We start from the raw sequence: 17,388 nt of genomic DNA on the forward strand, positions 1-17,388 counted from the left end.
AAGAGAAAGAAAGAAAGAAAGAAAGAAAGAAAGAAAGAAAGAAAGAAAGAAAGAAAGAAAGAAAGAAAGAAAGAAAGAAAGAAAGAAAGAAAGAAAAATAAGGTGTGGCTACCAAACCTAAGAACTGGAGTCAATCTGTGGAATGGAACCCACTTAAAGGAGAAAACCAACTCCTGAAAATTGTTCTTTAACTTACATGCACATACCCTGGCCTCCACATACATGCCCTGGCCTCCACACACATGCCCTGGCCTCCACATACATGCCCTGGCCTCCACACACATGCCCTGGCCTCCACACACATGCCCTGGCCTCCACACACATGCCCTGGCCTCCACACACATGCCCTGGCCTCCACACACATGCCCTGACCTCCACACACATGCCCTGGCCTGCACATACATGCCCTGGCCTCCACACACATGCTCTGGCCTCCACAAACATGCTCTGGCCTCCACAAATATGCTGTGACCTCCACACACATGTTCTGGCCTCCACACACATGCTGTGGCATTCCCCCTCCCAACAAATGAAACATTTTAAAGAGAAAAAGAGAAGAAGAGCACAGTTCCTTGGTTTATTCTTGAGATGGCGATTTTGCCCTGTGTCCTGGGGAGGAGAGCCACATAGGTGAGGGAGGGTACAGATCCTCTGGAATCTCTCATCGTACCCCAGACTTCCTTCAGAAGGAAGCAAATTAAATAGACCACAGACCATTCATTCCCCTTTTCATACAGTTCCCAGTTATGAGCAGGGCAGCACCATGTAGGATCCTGATTTATGCCCAACAACTTGGTCCCCTGAAGGCTTGGGGGCACAGGAGTGGGGCAGAGTAGGGAGAGGAGATTGTGCAGCACTGGGTCAAGGAAGCAGAAGGAAGGCGCAGCTCAGGGAGGGCGCCCCCTTTGATCTTGCTTTACTTCTTTTACTCAAAGAAAGAAGAAGAATGCGAGGGAAGGGTCCCAGGCAGGGATCGGGAGGTATCCAGTGCTCAACTATGGAAAGGAATAGCACCAAAAGGCCTGGTGGAGGGGTGGAGAGGCAGGGGTGGGGCTTCACCAGCTCTGAGTTAAAAGTCTACTGCTTGGAGGTCTAGGGGTGAGGTGGACAACGGACAGTTGGATGGAGGGGGGAGCTAGCAGACAACTGGGTATGCCACCTGGGGTGAACAGATAGAGGGAGCTGGGCTCTCCACACTCACCCCCTACAAGGGAGAAAGAATAGTCAGAGTCACGTGACCCTGGATCTGGAGTCCCTGGGGATAAACAGAATGGCCTCAGAGCCTCAGCACCAAGGAGCCCACGTGGGGCTCCCTTCAGCTTCCTTCCCACCTCACAACTTCAGCTGCTAAAGCAGATGGAGCCGAGTTCAAACCCAAACTTTTGGTTCGTCTGACCAAAGTCAGAGGCAGCCACATCCCACAGAGGCAGGAAACCGACAGAAGAGCTGAATTCAAAGAGGGTCTTCGCCTGTCCCTTCCGGACCTGGCCATGAGGGGGCAGGAGAGAGAGAGTAAGTCAGAGGAGGGTGACGAGAGGCTTCCCCACTCCACACCCGCCAGCCCCTGGTTCCAGGGTCTTACCCGACAGCCATCGTGGGAGACCTTGATGGTAGCTGCTGTTGTCTGGTTGAAGGACAACTCTTCCCAGTTGGTCCCTTGGAAGCGGATGGAGTGCCTGTGGTCACCCGCAGCTTCATCCAGCCATGCCACCGAGTTCTGGCAGATGTATGTGAACCTCTGATGGGCTGCAGCACTCAACAACTTCAGGAAGGTCAACTGGACCACATTCACCGGGGAGCCATCAGCACCCACATAAGAGAACTGCAGTGGGGCAAGGTAGGGTGAGGAAGGCACCTCCCAGTCCACCTGCAGTCTACCCACAGGCCTGACAAGAGACTTCTGCCAAGTCTCAAGTAGCCCAAAGTGGTCTTGGATTCATGGTGTAGCTGAGGATTGCCTTGAACACCTGAAGTTCCTATTTATTCAGTGCCAGGAACGGAGCTCAGGACTTTGTAGAGAAGTGCTTGTCCTTCTCTGTCTACCCACGCCAGTTCCCACCAATTCTCACACATGCCGTCCTCCATGTCAGCATTGGAACCCACCTTCTTCCCTCGGCGGAAGGTGCTGTACCAGCCTCCAGGCTTCTCTCGGGACCACGAGGCCAGTTTCACCTGAGGGAGGATGGGAAGGTCATTGAGTGCCAACCCAAGTCCCTCTGCCTCTCCTACTAGACATCGCGGGTCATAGATGGCACAGGCTGTCCCCTTGGCAAGGGTCCACAGCCAAGGGTCCACAGCTCCCTCACCCTCACAGGCCGCAACTCCCAGAATTCTCTGTAGTGACTGGATGAAACCCAGGGCCCTGCCCACACTCAAGTACTGCTAGGGAATGGGGCCTGAGGCTGAGATCTAGCTACCCCACACGACCCCTACCCCTGTGCATGCACTGCGGGTGAAGCCCATAGCCTTGTGAATACTGGGCAGCACCCTTGCCTTAAGGCTCGGCTTCAGGTTCTGTACTATAGGACATTACCTGACATAGACAGGAGGGACAGGTGTTATGTGAAGGGAGAATAAGGTCTCAAAGATGGCAGAAGATGGCAGAGGTGGGGAAAAGACAAGATGGTTTCTTTCACTCACCGTCTCAAACTTCTTGTCTGGATAGAGACAGGTCTCACCTCCTGCCGTGAAGTTGCAGAAAACCTTGAAGGCATCACGTGCACAGCCCTGATTGGGGTCAATCCAGTACTCTCCTACCACGGAAGCAGAGCCAGGCAATCAGTGCACAGGAATGCTGCAGTGCTCACCTGCCCTTCCCAGAAGGACCTGGGCCTCACCATCGGGCAGGTGTGGGTGGTCTCGGTGAAGCTCGCGGCACATGAGGCCTGGGCTCTCGGCTGTGCCCAGAGGTCTCTGCAACTGCTGCAGCTCCAAGCTCAGTGAATTCAGTGAGGCCATCACCTCCTCCAGGCCACCTTCCAGGGTGTCCATCACAGAGCGGCGCCTGCGCAGGCCATGCACCTCAGCCGGAGAACCCTGGACTCACAAGGGAATGGGAATGGAAGAGAGGAAGAATCAGAGATGGACAGAGAAGACAAGACAATGGGAGGCAGAGAAATTCAGAAGAGGAAGGAGAGGAGCAAGAAGAGGGGCGGGGGCGGGGAGGAGCAGAGAATGAAAGAAGAGAAAGAGATATTGAGAAAGTAATGGATAAATAGATGGAGACACAGGGAGGGAGAGACAGGACAGAACAGACAGAACCCAGGGAGAGAAGCTCAGGTCAGACTCCACAAATGGTCCCGCTGGGACTGCCAAAACCCACGAACTCAGACTATCTTCCAAGGTCTCTTTTGGGTATTTGTTTGTCTTGAGTCAGGGTCTCATGTACCCCTGGCTAACCTCAAACTCTCTATGTAGCTGTGGGTAACCTTGAACTCCTGGTCTCTTGCCTCTGTCTCCCCAGTGCTGGACTGACAGGTGTGTGCCACCACCCACTGCACCCCACTCCTCCCAAAGCTTTCAAGGAACTGCATTTCTGAGCTACAGACCGAAACACTGGACTGGGTTATGAGGGACCTGATAAGAACACCCAAGTCTGATTCCTGCCTTCCTCCAGAGTCTGAGAACTTACCGGGGGACCAGGAGGACCCGCTGGTCCAGGGTCTCCACGAGGACCAAGAGATCCCTATGAGAGAGGTCACTTTGAAATGAATCCTGTATATGGAGACCTGGGTCTACCAACGCAAATACATGCATGTGCACATGCACATACACTCACACGTGCACACACACACACACACACACACACACACAAATACATGGAGCAAAACATGCACACACATATACCTAAACATATAGATTCACTTGCACATATGTGTATGGACACACCCCCACACATATGCACAAATATACATGTGCATACATACACATCTGTGCATACATATACCCATGTATACATACAGACATGTACATGCACTCCTCTGGAGACCTCCCAAGCCTCCAGACAAATCCCCCACATTAAAATCCCCATTACAGCCCCTCAGTTTCCCCAGGACAGCCCCACTCATTCCTGACCCTTATCCCTCCTCTAAACCAGCCCCCTTTGAACATTATTCTCCCTGCCAAGGCAGGGCACACACGTGTATACATGTGCCCATACATTTACATACAAGTACACACATGCAGGGTCCCAGAAGAGGCTCCCAGTGTCCCATGCTAAACCTAAGCTGTGTATTTCCATCCCTTATCCTCTGAAATCAGCACACAGTCTTCCACAGACTACAACTTATTCAGCAGACCTATTTCCTTTAACAGCAGTTCAGAATTCCCTCCTATAAAACGCAGCATCTTAGATCCCAAGAGTGCAGCAGTAGGTGCTGAACACAGGGTGAGTGAAGAATCAACAAAGCAAGGGGGTTGGTCGGGGGAGGGGAGCTGGGACATGGAGGTCCAGGGGGTAGTGCCACTCACCGGGGACCCTTTGGAGCCCTTCTGTCCCAGAGGGCCCTGTGGAAAGAGTCAGGGAATGTTGGGGTCTCAATACCACCCATCATGATGACTTCCCCGTCCTTCCAATATCCCCACACTCACCACCACACCTGGGGGCCCAGGGTGACCTAACGAGCCAACAGGACCAGGGAGACCCTAGAAGAGAGGACATGGGGGTCACCCTTAAGAGGGTCCAGCTCTGTTTACACACACCTTTCTGAAGCAATACACAAACTCCTAACTCTTCTAGAAGACCCCAAAGTACCCACACACCTTCCTACATGACATTCCCCAGTTACAGGCTCCCATTCCCCTAACACAGCCCTCCCCCATTCCAAATCCCCCCCTTCAAATTGTCCCCTTTGAACATTATCCCCCTGCCCCAACAGTGCACATACTCACAGGGTCTCCCTGAAGGCCTGGGGGGCCCTGCACACCTGGCAACCCCTGATCACCTTTCTCACCGGCCTCCCCTGGGGGACCAATGAGGCCTATTAGCCCAATGTGGCCCTGAAAGAGAAAGACACACAGGTCAGACATGCTGGGATCTTTTTTCTCCTGATGGCTTGGAAGGGATGAGTCGGGAGAGCAGTAAACACCCAGTTCTCCTAGGCCAGGGCAGGAGGTAATGGTTGAGGGAAATGGAGGGAACACCAGGAGGTGGGCTTACCTTCTCCCCCTTGGGGCCAGCATCTCCCTTCAGGCCAGGGAGGCCAGGCGGGCCCTGGGAAAAGATGAAGTGCAGCTTGTGATTCCTTGAAAGCCAGGGATGGGAAGATTTACCAGAGTGCCACCCGGCTTTCAAATGCAAGTAAACAGGTCTAGGGTGACTGGACAGTCAGGAGACAGGAAATGTGGTTAGAAAAATGGGGGTGAAAGAGAGGACAGCTGAGGATACCAGGTGACAGGATCAGGGGGAGTGGTCAAGTGTAGACATCAAGGTGGCAGTCAGCATAAACCATCAAGATAGGGCCAATGTGGACCACCAAGATGGGGCCACTGTAGCAGGTGAGTATAGGCCATCTGTGTGAAGGGCCAATACAGGTCATGAAGATGGCACAGAGGGGCTAGGCTGTACCATGCGCACCGTGGCCCACTCAGTGTCCCTGGATGCCTAGTGTGGCTTTCAGAGCTGTGACCACAGTAATAGAAAAGTCTCTTACCAGGGGCCCTGGAGGGCCGATTAGCCCAGGAGGTCCCAGGAGACCTGGTTCACCCTGAGGGGGAGACAGAACAGGGGTGTCTGGTCTCTACCAGCACTCAGTGTGAACATTCCATCATCCTCCAAGGATGCTCAACTATGATGAGGTCCTAAGCCAGAAGGCTATCCATGCTGCCCCTCCCCCCATTTTCACACCACTTACCACAGGACCAGGGATCCCTGGAAGACCATCAGGCCCAATTCGTCCAGGGGGCCCTCGAGCCCCAATGGGGCCTGTCCTGCCTGGGGGTCCATCAGGACCAGCATCTCCCTGAAATGGACAAGGGTGGGGGAAGCAGTCTCAAGAGCCTGCCTGATGACAGCTGGAACCTCAGGGGGTGCAGGCCTTCTTTTGGTCAGGTGGTACTGGGAGGTGCTCCCAAGGGAGTGCTCACCTTGGCGCCTTTCTCGCCCTCTCTTCCTTCTGGACCCATGCGGCCAGGGGAACCCTGAGGAGGGAAAGTGTGAGTGTTGTGGGGTCAGTGTGGAGCATCCAGGTTTATGGGCTGGCAAGTTGGCTCAGCAGATAAAGGACCTTGCCTGAGACCCACATGGTGGAAGGAGAGAACAAATTCCCAACAAATTGTTCTCTGAACTATAAATCTCTTTGTGGTACATCATACACACACACACACACACACACAAACACACACACATAAATAGTAAATAAATATAATTTTAAAATGATAAGAGTGGGATATGTGTGGAGAGGGGCTATTGCACTGCTGAAGACAAGGTGGACATGAGGCCCTCAGGCAGTGGAAGACCACTCACCCTCTTGCCAGGGAGGCCACGGGCACCAGGTTCCCCGGAAGCTCCAGGTGGCCCCTGTTTAGTCAAGAGCAGCCACAGTGTCAGCTCCCTGCTGAAAACAGCCCCACAGATGCCACCCAGCACCATCCCCCTCCCCTCTCACCACTCAAGGTCATGGGGTCAGAGATACCACAGGAAACCCAGCAGATGCCCTGGGTACCCAACTCTCCCATCAACAACTCCACTCCATACCCGCACCCTACAGCCCTTTGCTCTGAACTCACCGGTCCCCCAACATCACCAGCATTTCCCTTCTCCCCTGGGATGCCATCAATACCCTAGGGAGGAGACACAGTGGGAGAGTCTTGGGATAGTTGGGATAGAGATGGAGCTGGAGGAGAGTGAGGGCCATCCACTCCTCTAAGCGGGTCAAGGATAGGGGCATGGGGGTAAATGCAGATACATTGATATATTTAGGGCTACGCTACAGGGAGCATTTACACTCACCGGAACTCCAGGGTCTCCTGGGGGCCCTAGATCTCCAGGGAGTCCTGTGGGACCCTAGAATAAAAACTGGTTGCTGATCTCATCTCACTGAGTGAGGAGTCGCCCCTTCACACACCAGATAGTGTCCCCAGACCAACTGCAGGGGACATGTCACAAACGAAATACAAAAGGAAAGGCTGGGGTTTTATATTGAGGCAGTGAAGTGTTCACTGCATGCATAAGAGGCTGGGTGTGGGCCAGCGGGAGGGCTCAGCTTCCACTATGTTTTCATAGTTCATTCATTCATTGTTTCTTCTATTCGTTCAGTCTTTATCTGGGTGACTCAGAGAGTTAACAATCAGGAAGAAGTAGGGGCTGGAGAGATGGTGCAGTGGCTGAGAACACTGTCTGCTTTTCCAGAGGAAAAAGGTTCTGCTCCCAGAACCCCCATGTTGGCTCACACCCATCTGTAACTGCAGATAAAGTAATTCCAGAGGATCTTACATCCTCTTCCGACCTTTGCAGGTACCAGGCATACATGTGGTGCACAGACATATGTGTAGGCAAAATACACATACACATAAAATTTAAAAAGAAAAATTAAAAACAAACAAGAAGAGATGTCTGGTCTGTCTTAGGGACCAGGTTTTAATGTAACAAGCGCCCCAAGTTCTCTGCTCTGTCTCCTCCTAGGACTTACCATGTTCCCCTTAGAGCCGTCCTCTCCTGGGGGTCCTTTCTTGCCTGGGGGACCAGCAGCCCCTGATGGACCCGAATCCCCCTTTTCACCAATTTCACCTTTGGGGCCCTTTGCAGAAACAGAGGTCAGAAGTCAAAGGTCAGAGTGTCATGGACCAAAGATGAGCACACCTTGCCTGGGAAGTCTGACAATCTGGGTTCCATCGCCAGACCCCATGGTAGAAGAGAACTGACCTCCAAAAGCTGTTCTCTGACCTCCACACATGTGCCACACTCTCACACACACAGTAATATATATATATATATATATATATATATATATATATATATATGTATATATGTATATGTATATATGTATATAGATCAGGGCTATAAAGTGCCTCAGTGGTTAAGAGCATGTGGTGGTTTTAATACGCTTGGCCCATAGGGACTATTACTGTTAGGAGGTGTGGCCTGGTTGGAGGAAGTATGTCACTGTGGGTGTGGGCTTTGAAGCTCCACTCAGTACAGAAGAGTCAGTCTGTTCCTGGCTTCCTTTGGATGAAGATGTAGAATTCTCAGCTCCTCCAGAGCCATTCCTGCCTGGACACTGCCGGGCTTTCTGCTGTGATGATAATGGACTGAACCTCAGAACCTATAAGCCAGCCCCAATTAAATGTTGTCCTTTATAAGAGCTGCCTTGGCCATGGGGTTTCTTCACAGCAATGGAAACCCTAACTAAGACAGAGCACATACTACTCATGCAGAAACCAAAAACGGAGCTCCAAGCACTCGCATCAGGCAGCTCACAACCACCTGCAATTCCAGCTCTACGGGAATCCGATGTCATCTTCTAGTATCTTTGGGCACTGCATTTACACACACGCGCATATGCACACAGAGTCAGGTAGCCTAGGTAATGCAAGTGTTAGAGGTCACAGAGAACTAGAACTAGCTGAGTTAGGGATAATGGATCTGTCACCCATTACTAGTCTGTCCTGGCCCATGTCCTACCTTTGGGTACATTAGAAAATGGTCCCCCTTTGGGCAGCTTTACCCCCAATTCCATGTTTGTTGCTTTGATTTAAATCCCTAGCTGTCTCCTCAGCCCTGTATGCTTGTGGGCAACTTTGGGACTCTACAGAGCACCTCTGAGATTTTCTCAGGTGGAGCATCTTTCGTATCTTTCACGACAGACAGGGATATCTGTTGGTCTGGAGTCAGCAATGCTCTAAGAACTGCCTGGAGGTCATGAGAGCATGACACGCTCTAGGTCAGCAGTTCCCTATGGCAAGTACAAGGGCAAAACTCTACAGAGACTCACAGGGATGCCGGGAATTCCTGGGGGTCCGGCGTCTCCAGCATCCCCTGGCTCTCCCTGTGAAAGGCAGTGAACATAGAAAGAGATCATCTCACTGACCGGCAGGGAGGAGCATCCCCATACAGCTGTAGCCGAGGAAACAGGCGCTATTTATCCCCTCCATCCAGGGCAAGTTCAAGCCCTCCTCTCACCTTCTCGCCCACAGCACCAGGCTGTCCTACTCCTCCAGGCAGCCCTGGGGGGCCCTGGAGAGACAATGAGGAGACTGTGAGTCCCTAGGGGGTGTGGCAGACCCATAGAGGCATTCTGCCCACCCCAGAATTCTCACCTCTGATCCACTGGGCCCAGGGGGACCCCGAGGGCCTGGAGCTCCGTGTGGACCCTGTCAAAGAAGCAAATAGTGTGCAATGACTCCCCATGATTCCACCTGAAAGGCTACAGTAGCCACAGATAACCTGTAAGGTGTGTGTGACCCTTTAGATGACCGTAACCAGTGGCCACTCCCATCCCACCTGTCTTCCATATCTCCCAGGGAGTTCATACCATGGATCCTACGTCTCCAACCTCGCCCTTCTCCCCCGGAGGACCCGGCAGCCCCTGTGAAATAAAGAGTAAACTGTAGTACAGACAACTGGTGAGATGGCCGTGCACCTCTTGCACAAGTGTAAGGACTTGAGTCTGGGTCCCTAGAACTCATTTCCAAAAGGCCAGACACAGCAGAGCTTGCCTGCAACATCAGCACTGGGAGGCAGGGACAAGAGGTCCCCTAGAGCTTGCTGGAAGTCCGTGACCAAATCAAGGAACTCCAGATTCAGTGAGAGAGGTAGCCTCAAAAATAAGGTGAGAAGGGCCATCAAAATGGCTTAGTGGGTAAAGGTGATTGTCACCAAGCCTGATGGCCTGGGTTCAAGCCCTGGACCCACTTGGTAGAAGTAGAGAACTAACTCCTGCAAGTTGTCTTCTGACCTTCACACACATGTGTCATGGCATAAATGAGAATGTGAGTATGCACACATGCACATGTACATTTGCACACACACACATTCTCTCTCTCTCTCTCTCTCTCTCTCTCTCTCTCTCTCTCTCTCTCTCTCATTAAATGTTAAAAACTTTAGTTGGGAAGCAAACATGCCAACCTCCATCTTTTAATTTGTTTGTTGGTTTTGAGATAGACTCTCACTATGTAGCCCTGGCTGGCCTGGAACTCTCTACAAAGACCAGGGTGACCTCAAAGTCACAGGATCCACCTGCCTCTGCCTCCTGAGTTCTGGGACTAAAGGTGTCCACCATTACATCCAGCTCTCTGAGCTATTCATCTTTATAAATCACTAAGACACAGGGATAGCAACACACACAAACAAACGCACACCATACAAAGATTAGCGCCCTAGGTAGGGGATTGGGGGTTGGTATCCCCAAACTCACACACCTACCTGCAGACCTGGAGGACCAATTACACCTACAAAGCCTCGAACTCCATCATCTCCCTTCTGCCCGAAGAGGCCAGGGGGTCCCCGGCGACCCTGAGCGCCATCAGCACCCTGTGAAAATGTTGGGGACAACACAGTTGGTATCCAGATCAAAGGCTGCAGACAGGGTCCAAGGTCAGGACTGAGGCTAGGGGTTGGGATCAAGTTTGGTGAGAATCAGGTTTTAGTTTGATGTAAAGGGCAGGTGATGTTTCTGAGTTACTGACACACAGTGAATCAGGGTTGCGGCTCAGGTAAGGTTATAAGCAGGGTTTGTAGGAGGCTGAGGTAGACTTTAGGGCTAAGTTGGAAGTTATGAACTAATGTTTTGGTGACACTCTGACCTGGACCAGCAGGTCATTCTTCAGTGCCAGGGTCCTAAGGGGAAAATGCCCAGGAGATGGGAAGGCAAAGAAGACAGAGAGCTGGGGACGGGGGTCTCACACAAGCCATGTCTTATGCTGAGTAAGCTTATTAAGAAATGCAGCATCGTATATACAGTTGTTTCTGAAAGGGGAAATGGGACAAGGTCAATAGAAAGCTACCACATGTGGTGGCGCTTTAATCCCAGCACTCAGGAGGCAGAGGCAGGCAGATTTCTGAGTTCGAGGCCAGCCTGGTCTACAAAGTGAGTTCCAGGACAGCCAGGGATATACAGAGAAACCCTGTCTCGAAAAACNAAAAAGAAAGAAAGAAAGAAAGAAAGAGAGAGAGAGAGAGAGAGAGAGAGAGAGGGAGGGAGGGAGGGAGGGAGGGAGGGAGGGAGGAAGGAAGGAAGGAAGGAAGGAAGGAAGGAAGGAAGGAAGGAAGGAAGGAAGGAAGGAGGCAAGCTACCACATAATGAAGTCAGAAGAAGCTAATTAGTCGGTGTTGCAAAAGGGGGCACAAGGTTTCTCAGGGGCATCAGAGACCAGCACACAGCAGCTTCTTAAGATGGGAAGAGTTGGGTGGTCAGGGTCTGAAGCCACAACTCCCCATGTTCCACATATCAGGGCCTCAGGGAAACCCTTGGATCAGCTTACTCAACAACACACAACAACACTCAAAAGTTCTGGTAGAACTGTGAGCCTAGAATTCGTATGTTGTTTTGAGGCAGGCTCTGGTGGAGCCCAGGTGGACATAAAACTTACTTTGTAGCTGAGAATGACCTTGAACTCATGATCTTTCTGCTTCCATTTCTCCAGTGTTGGGATTACAGGCATGGACTACTATGCCTTGGCTATGGAGTGCTAGGATTGGAACCCAAGATTTTGAGCATGACAGGCGAGCACTCTGCCAACCAAATCACACTGCCAGCCTCCTTCAGAATTCGTATGTTATCAGAATTCGGAGGTAAGGCCTTACGAAAGTACTAGGATCAGATGCAGTCATGAGTGTGAGGCCCCCACGATGGTATATTAGTGGCTTCATAAGAAGGTGAAGACCTAAGTTCACATAACAGTTATTAACACACTATGTTGTGATAAAGCAAGGAGACCCTGGTCAGATGCCAACACCACTATTAGGGACTTCCCATCCTCCAGACCATGAGTCATCCAAATGAATCATTTAGCTTCAGATTTTGTAACAGTAACAGAAAATTAACTAGGGCAAGGCTGAAGTATAATTCAAAGTTCAAGTTCCCATTTGAGGCCGGCAGTGGAGGTGGCAGACCTGGTTGGGTAGATGGTAGGAGAAAGCTAGGATCCAGGTATTTGAGTTGGACGAAGATCAAAGCAGTAAGCAGAGAGTTTGAGCTGAGGTGGGGTTGGGTTCATCATGGGTGTTGGCACTAAGGTGAAACCAAGGCTGGACAAGGATGCTAGGATTTTATTCAGAAGAGTGGCACACTGTCATCACTTCAAGAACCCAGGGTATAGTCACCAAGTTGGGAGAACTCACCGGGAGGCCTGGATGGCCTGCTGGACCTCTTATTCCTGTTGGTCCAGGTGGGCCCTGAAGAGGAAAACAAAATAAAAAATTCTATCAGAGCTGAACATAGTGGTACATGCCTATGACCCCAGCACTCAGGAGGATCGGGAGCCAAGGTCAACCTCAGCTACATAGCAAGTTTGGGAAGAGCCTAGGTTACGTGACGAACTCTTTTATCTGAAAAAAAAAAAAAAGAGCAAAGGTCTCCTTGGGATGGCGTGTAACCCGATGATCCGATGATGCTGGCCCCAGACCAAGGTAGATTCTTGCCATGGAGGGATGGGGGATTTTGAGGCCCAGAGGGGCCTTTCTCTGAATGTTTATTACGTTTATACATTTTGTATGTGTGTGTGCATGTGTGTGGCAACTTATGAGAGACAATTGTTTTCTTTCATCACGAAGGTCCTGGGCATGGAATTCAGGTCATTGGGTTTAATGGCAAGCACCTTCACTAACTGAGCCCTCTTGAAAGCCTAGAGGGCTCTTTCATACTCTCCTGGGCTCTCAGGGCTCAAACAGAGCTCAGATAGGGATCTTTAGCCCTTCAGTTCCAGTGAGCTTGGTGTCAAGATTGGACTGAGGAAACCACAAAACCTAGGCTACCCCATATCTCCTCCCATGAGCACCACAACCTCCCTGGGGGTTCCTACTTACTGCATCTCCTTTATCCCCTTTGCTTCCTTTGTGACCAGGCATCCCTACTTCCCCCTGCAGGACAAACATATTAGGAAGAGTTCAGGTCCCAACATGCCCAATCTCTCTGTAAACTGTCTCTCTCCCTGGTCCTCTCACCTTGTCTCCTTCTTCACCAGAAGGCCCCGCAGCTCCAGAGGGGCCCTGAAGCCCTGGGGGTCCTGGAATACCATCTTTGCCAGTAGGACCAGGAGTACCCCGTTCTCCCTAATGGAGGAAGAGAAAGGATGGATGTTAGGAGCAGGGGACATGGGAGAGGACATTTGTGTGGCAATTTCTTAAAAATTGAAACTATCCATCCTGAAGAAAGCTCCTTAAGGCTCAGGATATAAACAACTCACAAGTCTTAGAAAGTTCCTGAAACTTACAGGATCCACCAGCCATTCTAAAGCTATAGAAGTAGTTCACAACTATGAGGAAGAGAGTCTTTGGCCTTTCAAGCTGATTGCAAGTTGTATAGAGAGCTCCAGGGATGCTGCTCTTCTGAACCATGAGCCAGGCTCAGATGGCCATTCAGTGATGCAGCTATCTTTGAGTCAGCCTTGTTTTATAAGTCACTCCTCACCCATACTCCTGTAAGTAATCCCAATAAATTCACAGCTTGATTAAGCTGGACTTGGGAAAGATAATTTTAAGAATTGATTTTTTAAATTTTAATTATATATATGTATGTGAATGAGTGGGTATGTGCACATGAGTGCAATTGCCCATGAAGGCCAGAAGAAGATGACAGATTACCTGGAGCTGGAATTACAGGCAGATGTGAACCTACCCATGTGGATGCTGGGAACTGATCTCAGGTACTCAGCAATAGCAGTATGTGCTCTTACCCACTGAGTCATCATTTCTCCAGTTCACAGAAATAGAAGTTCTTTGGTAAATGGCTGATTACTTATCTGGAATGAGTTGATATTTGTTCATGTCTCCCCAGAAAAAGTCAACCAACAGACACTTACTGGGGACCCCTTCTCGCCAGCAGGACCAATAGGGCCTTGCCCTCCACTCTGTCCAGGAAGCCCAATGCCACCAGAGGGGCCTACAGGACCACGCTCACCCGGGGAGCCCTGGAAAAGGGGTGGAGGACAAGAAATGATAAAGGATACAGGGCTTCTGGCACCAGTATCATATTTATACACAGCCAGAGGGCACCTTAAGCACTAAGGTATGATCCTCTTTACACTCCTCAGTTGTCCCAACCTCTTCAATTTGAAGACCATGCAGGCTTGCATGAACTGCCCCCATCACCTCCATGGAATCCTCTTCTCATTCACTCAGCCCCAGCTACACAGACCTCTGCAGAGCATGGTCCTGCCCCACAGACCTCTGCCGAGCATGGTCCTGCCCCACAGACCTCTGCAGAGCATGGTCCTGCCCCACAGACCTCTGCAGAGCATGGTCCTGCCCCACAGACCTCTGCCGAGCATGGTCCTGCCCCCAGGGTCTTTGCCTCCCCCAGCCAGCCTGTTTAAAACACTCTCCCCAACACTCTGTGCACTGTCTTCCTTTTCCTTGTTTTCCTTCCCCATCTCTCTTCCCTTTCCCTCTCTTCCCCTTTCATTTCCTCTCCCTTTCCTTTCTTCCTTCTTCCTTTCCTTCCATCCCTTCCCTTTGACAGGGCCTCAGTAAGTAGACCAGGCTAGCCTCAAATTCACAATCCTACCTCCTCAGTCTCCCACATGCCAGGGCACAGTCATGCACCACCACATGCAGCCTGTATAGATTTTACTTTTTGCATTTGTGTGTGCATGTGTAGTTTTATGTATGTGGACACATGTATGGATGCATGTGCACATGTGTGTACATGGAGTCCTGAGGCTGATGTCTGGAATCATCCCCAATCTTGTCATTGAGTCTATCAGGCAAACCCAGAGCTGGCCGACATGGCTGTCCCACTAACCAGCTTTCTCTGGGACCCCTTGTCTCTGGCTTCCCAGGCTGGAATTAAAGGTGGGCCGCCATGCCCACTGGACATTCTCTGGGGATCTGAACTCAGATGTGCTTGCACGGCCAGCACTCTGCCCCCTGCATCAGCTCCCCACCCAGTCCTATGACAACTATCCTACAGCAGGAAGCTTTCTGGCTGACTCAGGTCATGGCAGTCAGAAGTGAGTGTGCTCCAGGCCTACCTTCCCCAAATGCACAAGCCCCATCCTGGGGATATCAAACCCTGAAGACACAGCCCTCTCGAGCCCTCGCCGCCCCCCTCCCAGCCAGTGTGTTGATACTTACATTTGCCCCAACAGGGCCTGGGGGACCTTTGTCACCCTTCAAACCAATGGGTCCCTGGGGGAAGAAATTACCAGTCAGAAAAATCTCCCAGGGATCCCAAGGATTTTCCTTTACTTTTGGGGACCCTCATCATCCCTAGCCTTATCTGAAGATGGGCCCTGAGTTCTGTAGATCTGTCCATTCCAGGTCTCTGCCACTACCAATTCTGTCTGTGTGTGTGTGTGTGTGTGTGTGCGCGCGCGTGCGCGTGCGCTCATCCCTTCCCCGGCACACGGACAACTAGCCAGAGTTAGTTGTCTCCTATCATGTGGGTCTGGCTGATCAAACTCAGTTCATCAGGCTCAGCAGCAACCCTCTTTCTCCCCCTCTGAGCTCCCTCACCGGCCACCACTAACAACTCTTTACACAGGCCCTTCTCCTGTTTGCTGCCACTGCAGCCACTCTTAAGGAGCCTCCTCTTCTCTACCCCACAGCCCCACACTCCAGTGGACTCTCCCAAGATACTCACTGGGTCTCCGGGGGCTCCTTGGGGGCCAGGGAAGCCCCTGGGCCCAGGTGGCCCCTCCTTCCCGACGGACCCCAGGGGTCCTAGCTCACCCTGCAGAGAGCCAAGGAGAGGAAGTTAACCTCAGGAGTGGGGTGTCTCCTCCAGTCTCTGACTACTCCCAGCTGTTCCCCACATGGCGTGAGGCTCAGGGGTTAAACGATGACTTTGAGGCAATCTATCCAAGCTCTTACCTTGGCCCCTTCTCTGCCTTCTATGCCTGGCAGACCTTGTTCACCAGGAGGTCCAGGAGGCCCTGGGGGGCCTCTCTCGCCTAGAGGCCCCACGTCCCCTACCTTTCCCTGGAAACAAGCAAGAGACATCTTGAACAGCCTGGAGGTGGGGAGTACGTCAGACTTCCAGCTCCATGTATTCCTTGGGGATTCACTCTGACCTGAGGACCAAGGACGCCAGCTGGTCCAGGGGGGCCTGTCAGACCTTGGAAGCCCTAAGGAGAGAAATAGAAAGAGGCACCACCTGAGAAGAAGAAAAGGAGAGCCCATGGGACTGGGGAGACATCTCTGTGCTCCATGCAAGCAAGAAGACCTGAGTTCAGCTTCCCAGCACTCACGCAGAAAGCCAGGTGTGTGGTGGCACAGTCCCCATCCAGTGCTGGGGAGGCAGAAACCATGGCAGCCATGGTTCTCTGGGGCTCACTGGCCAGCCAGTCTAACCTAACCTGTGAGACCCATTTGAGACAGCGAGAGACCCTGTCGCAAAAAAAATAGGATGGGAGCCAGAGAGATGACTGAGTGAGTATGAGCATTTGCTATTCAAGCAAAAGAACCTGCGTTTGCATCCCCAGCACCCGTAGAAAAGCCATGCACAGCTCTTATGCCTGTAACCCCAGAGTGGAAGCAGGTGGATGTGGGAATTGCTGGCCAACCAGCCTAGCCGAAATGAAAAGCTTCAGGATGAGCCCTAAGCATCCTTTCCTGGCTTCCACACGTACATGCAAGTGCATTTACTTCAGCAGGCTCAGCAGCAACCCTCTTTCTCCCCCTCTGAGCTCCCTCAGATACAAGGGCCCAACATCGTCAGGGGTCAGAGGTCAAGGGTCACTCACCAATTCTCCTCTTTGTCCAGGGTGTCCAGATATCCCATCTTTCCCCTGAGGACCCTGGGAAACAAAGTAAGAAGGAATGAAGATTTAGAACTGGAGCCACCTCACCCTGTACCCTTCCCCCACCAACCTAGAGTCAGGGTGACATCACTCACTGGAGGGCCTTTTGGTCCGGGGAATCCTGGTGGGCCTTGCAGACCGGGTAGACCCTGAAATGGAACCAGAAATTATTAGCTTATCCCTCCTGAGTGTCTTGCACCTCCGTCCCACAAGAGTGATCTTAAAAGCCAGTCCAGTGCTGGCAGGATGGCTCAGTGGGTAAAGGTGCCTGCTTACATTTACTCAGATAAAACCTGTGACCTGGGCTTCATTCTCAGATCCCGCAGGGTAGGTGGCATAAACCAATTCCTTTGAGTTGTTCTCTGAACTCCAAAATCACACAAACACAAAGAGAGTTTTGTTTTGTTTTTCTTTGAAGCAAACACGCCACTCCACACAAGCAGGTGCTGAGCGCTCACTCAGGGTATATGATCTTATTCACCACTGCAGCCC

General features: G+C 51.5%; 1 protein-coding gene across 1 annotated transcript in view; it reads right to left on the reverse strand.

Annotated features, from left to right (window-relative positions):
• Nucleotides 1-548: 548 nt before the first annotated feature.
• Nucleotides 549-17,388, reverse strand: part of Col5a3 (collagen type V alpha 3 chain) — a 45,915-nt gene continuing 29,075 nt past the window's right edge. The window contains exons 36-67 of the mRNA XM_021171693.2: nt 16,992-17,045; nt 16,840-16,893; nt 16,168-16,221; nt 15,968-16,075; nt 15,738-15,827; nt 15,230-15,283; nt 13,957-14,064; nt 13,100-13,207; nt 12,962-13,015; nt 12,278-12,331; nt 10,361-10,468; nt 9,471-9,524; nt 9,256-9,309; nt 9,119-9,172; nt 8,931-8,984; nt 7,629-7,736; nt 6,950-7,003; nt 6,727-6,780; nt 6,464-6,517; nt 6,085-6,138; nt 5,853-5,960; nt 5,652-5,705; nt 5,159-5,212; nt 4,891-4,998; nt 4,591-4,644; nt 4,471-4,506; nt 3,632-3,685; nt 2,838-3,036; nt 2,641-2,753; nt 2,104-2,172; nt 1,583-1,822; nt 549-1,484 (exon numbers count right to left, since the gene is read on the reverse strand). Coding sequence (XP_021027352.1) covers nt 1,341-1,484; nt 1,583-1,822; nt 2,104-2,172; nt 2,641-2,753; nt 2,838-3,036; nt 3,632-3,685; nt 4,471-4,506; nt 4,591-4,644; nt 4,891-4,998; nt 5,159-5,212; nt 5,652-5,705; nt 5,853-5,960; nt 6,085-6,138; nt 6,464-6,517; nt 6,727-6,780; nt 6,950-7,003; nt 7,629-7,736; nt 8,931-8,984; nt 9,119-9,172; nt 9,256-9,309; nt 9,471-9,524; nt 10,361-10,468; nt 12,278-12,331; nt 12,962-13,015; nt 13,100-13,207; nt 13,957-14,064; nt 15,230-15,283; nt 15,738-15,827; nt 15,968-16,075; nt 16,168-16,221; nt 16,840-16,893; nt 16,992-17,045 — 2,619 coding nt within the window. The 3' untranslated portion in view covers nt 549-1,340. The remainder of the gene's footprint in view (nt 1,485-1,582; nt 1,823-2,103; nt 2,173-2,640; nt 2,754-2,837; nt 3,037-3,631; nt 3,686-4,470; nt 4,507-4,590; nt 4,645-4,890; nt 4,999-5,158; nt 5,213-5,651; nt 5,706-5,852; nt 5,961-6,084; nt 6,139-6,463; nt 6,518-6,726; nt 6,781-6,949; nt 7,004-7,628; nt 7,737-8,930; nt 8,985-9,118; nt 9,173-9,255; nt 9,310-9,470; nt 9,525-10,360; nt 10,469-12,277; nt 12,332-12,961; nt 13,016-13,099; nt 13,208-13,956; nt 14,065-15,229; nt 15,284-15,737; nt 15,828-15,967; nt 16,076-16,167; nt 16,222-16,839; nt 16,894-16,991; nt 17,046-17,388) is intronic.

Source organism: Mus caroli, chromosome 9 (genome assembly GCF_900094665.2).
Source record: "Mus caroli chromosome 9, CAROLI_EIJ_v1.1, whole genome shotgun sequence".
NCBI classification, from domain to species: Eukaryota; Metazoa; Chordata; class Mammalia; order Rodentia; family Muridae; genus Mus; species Mus caroli.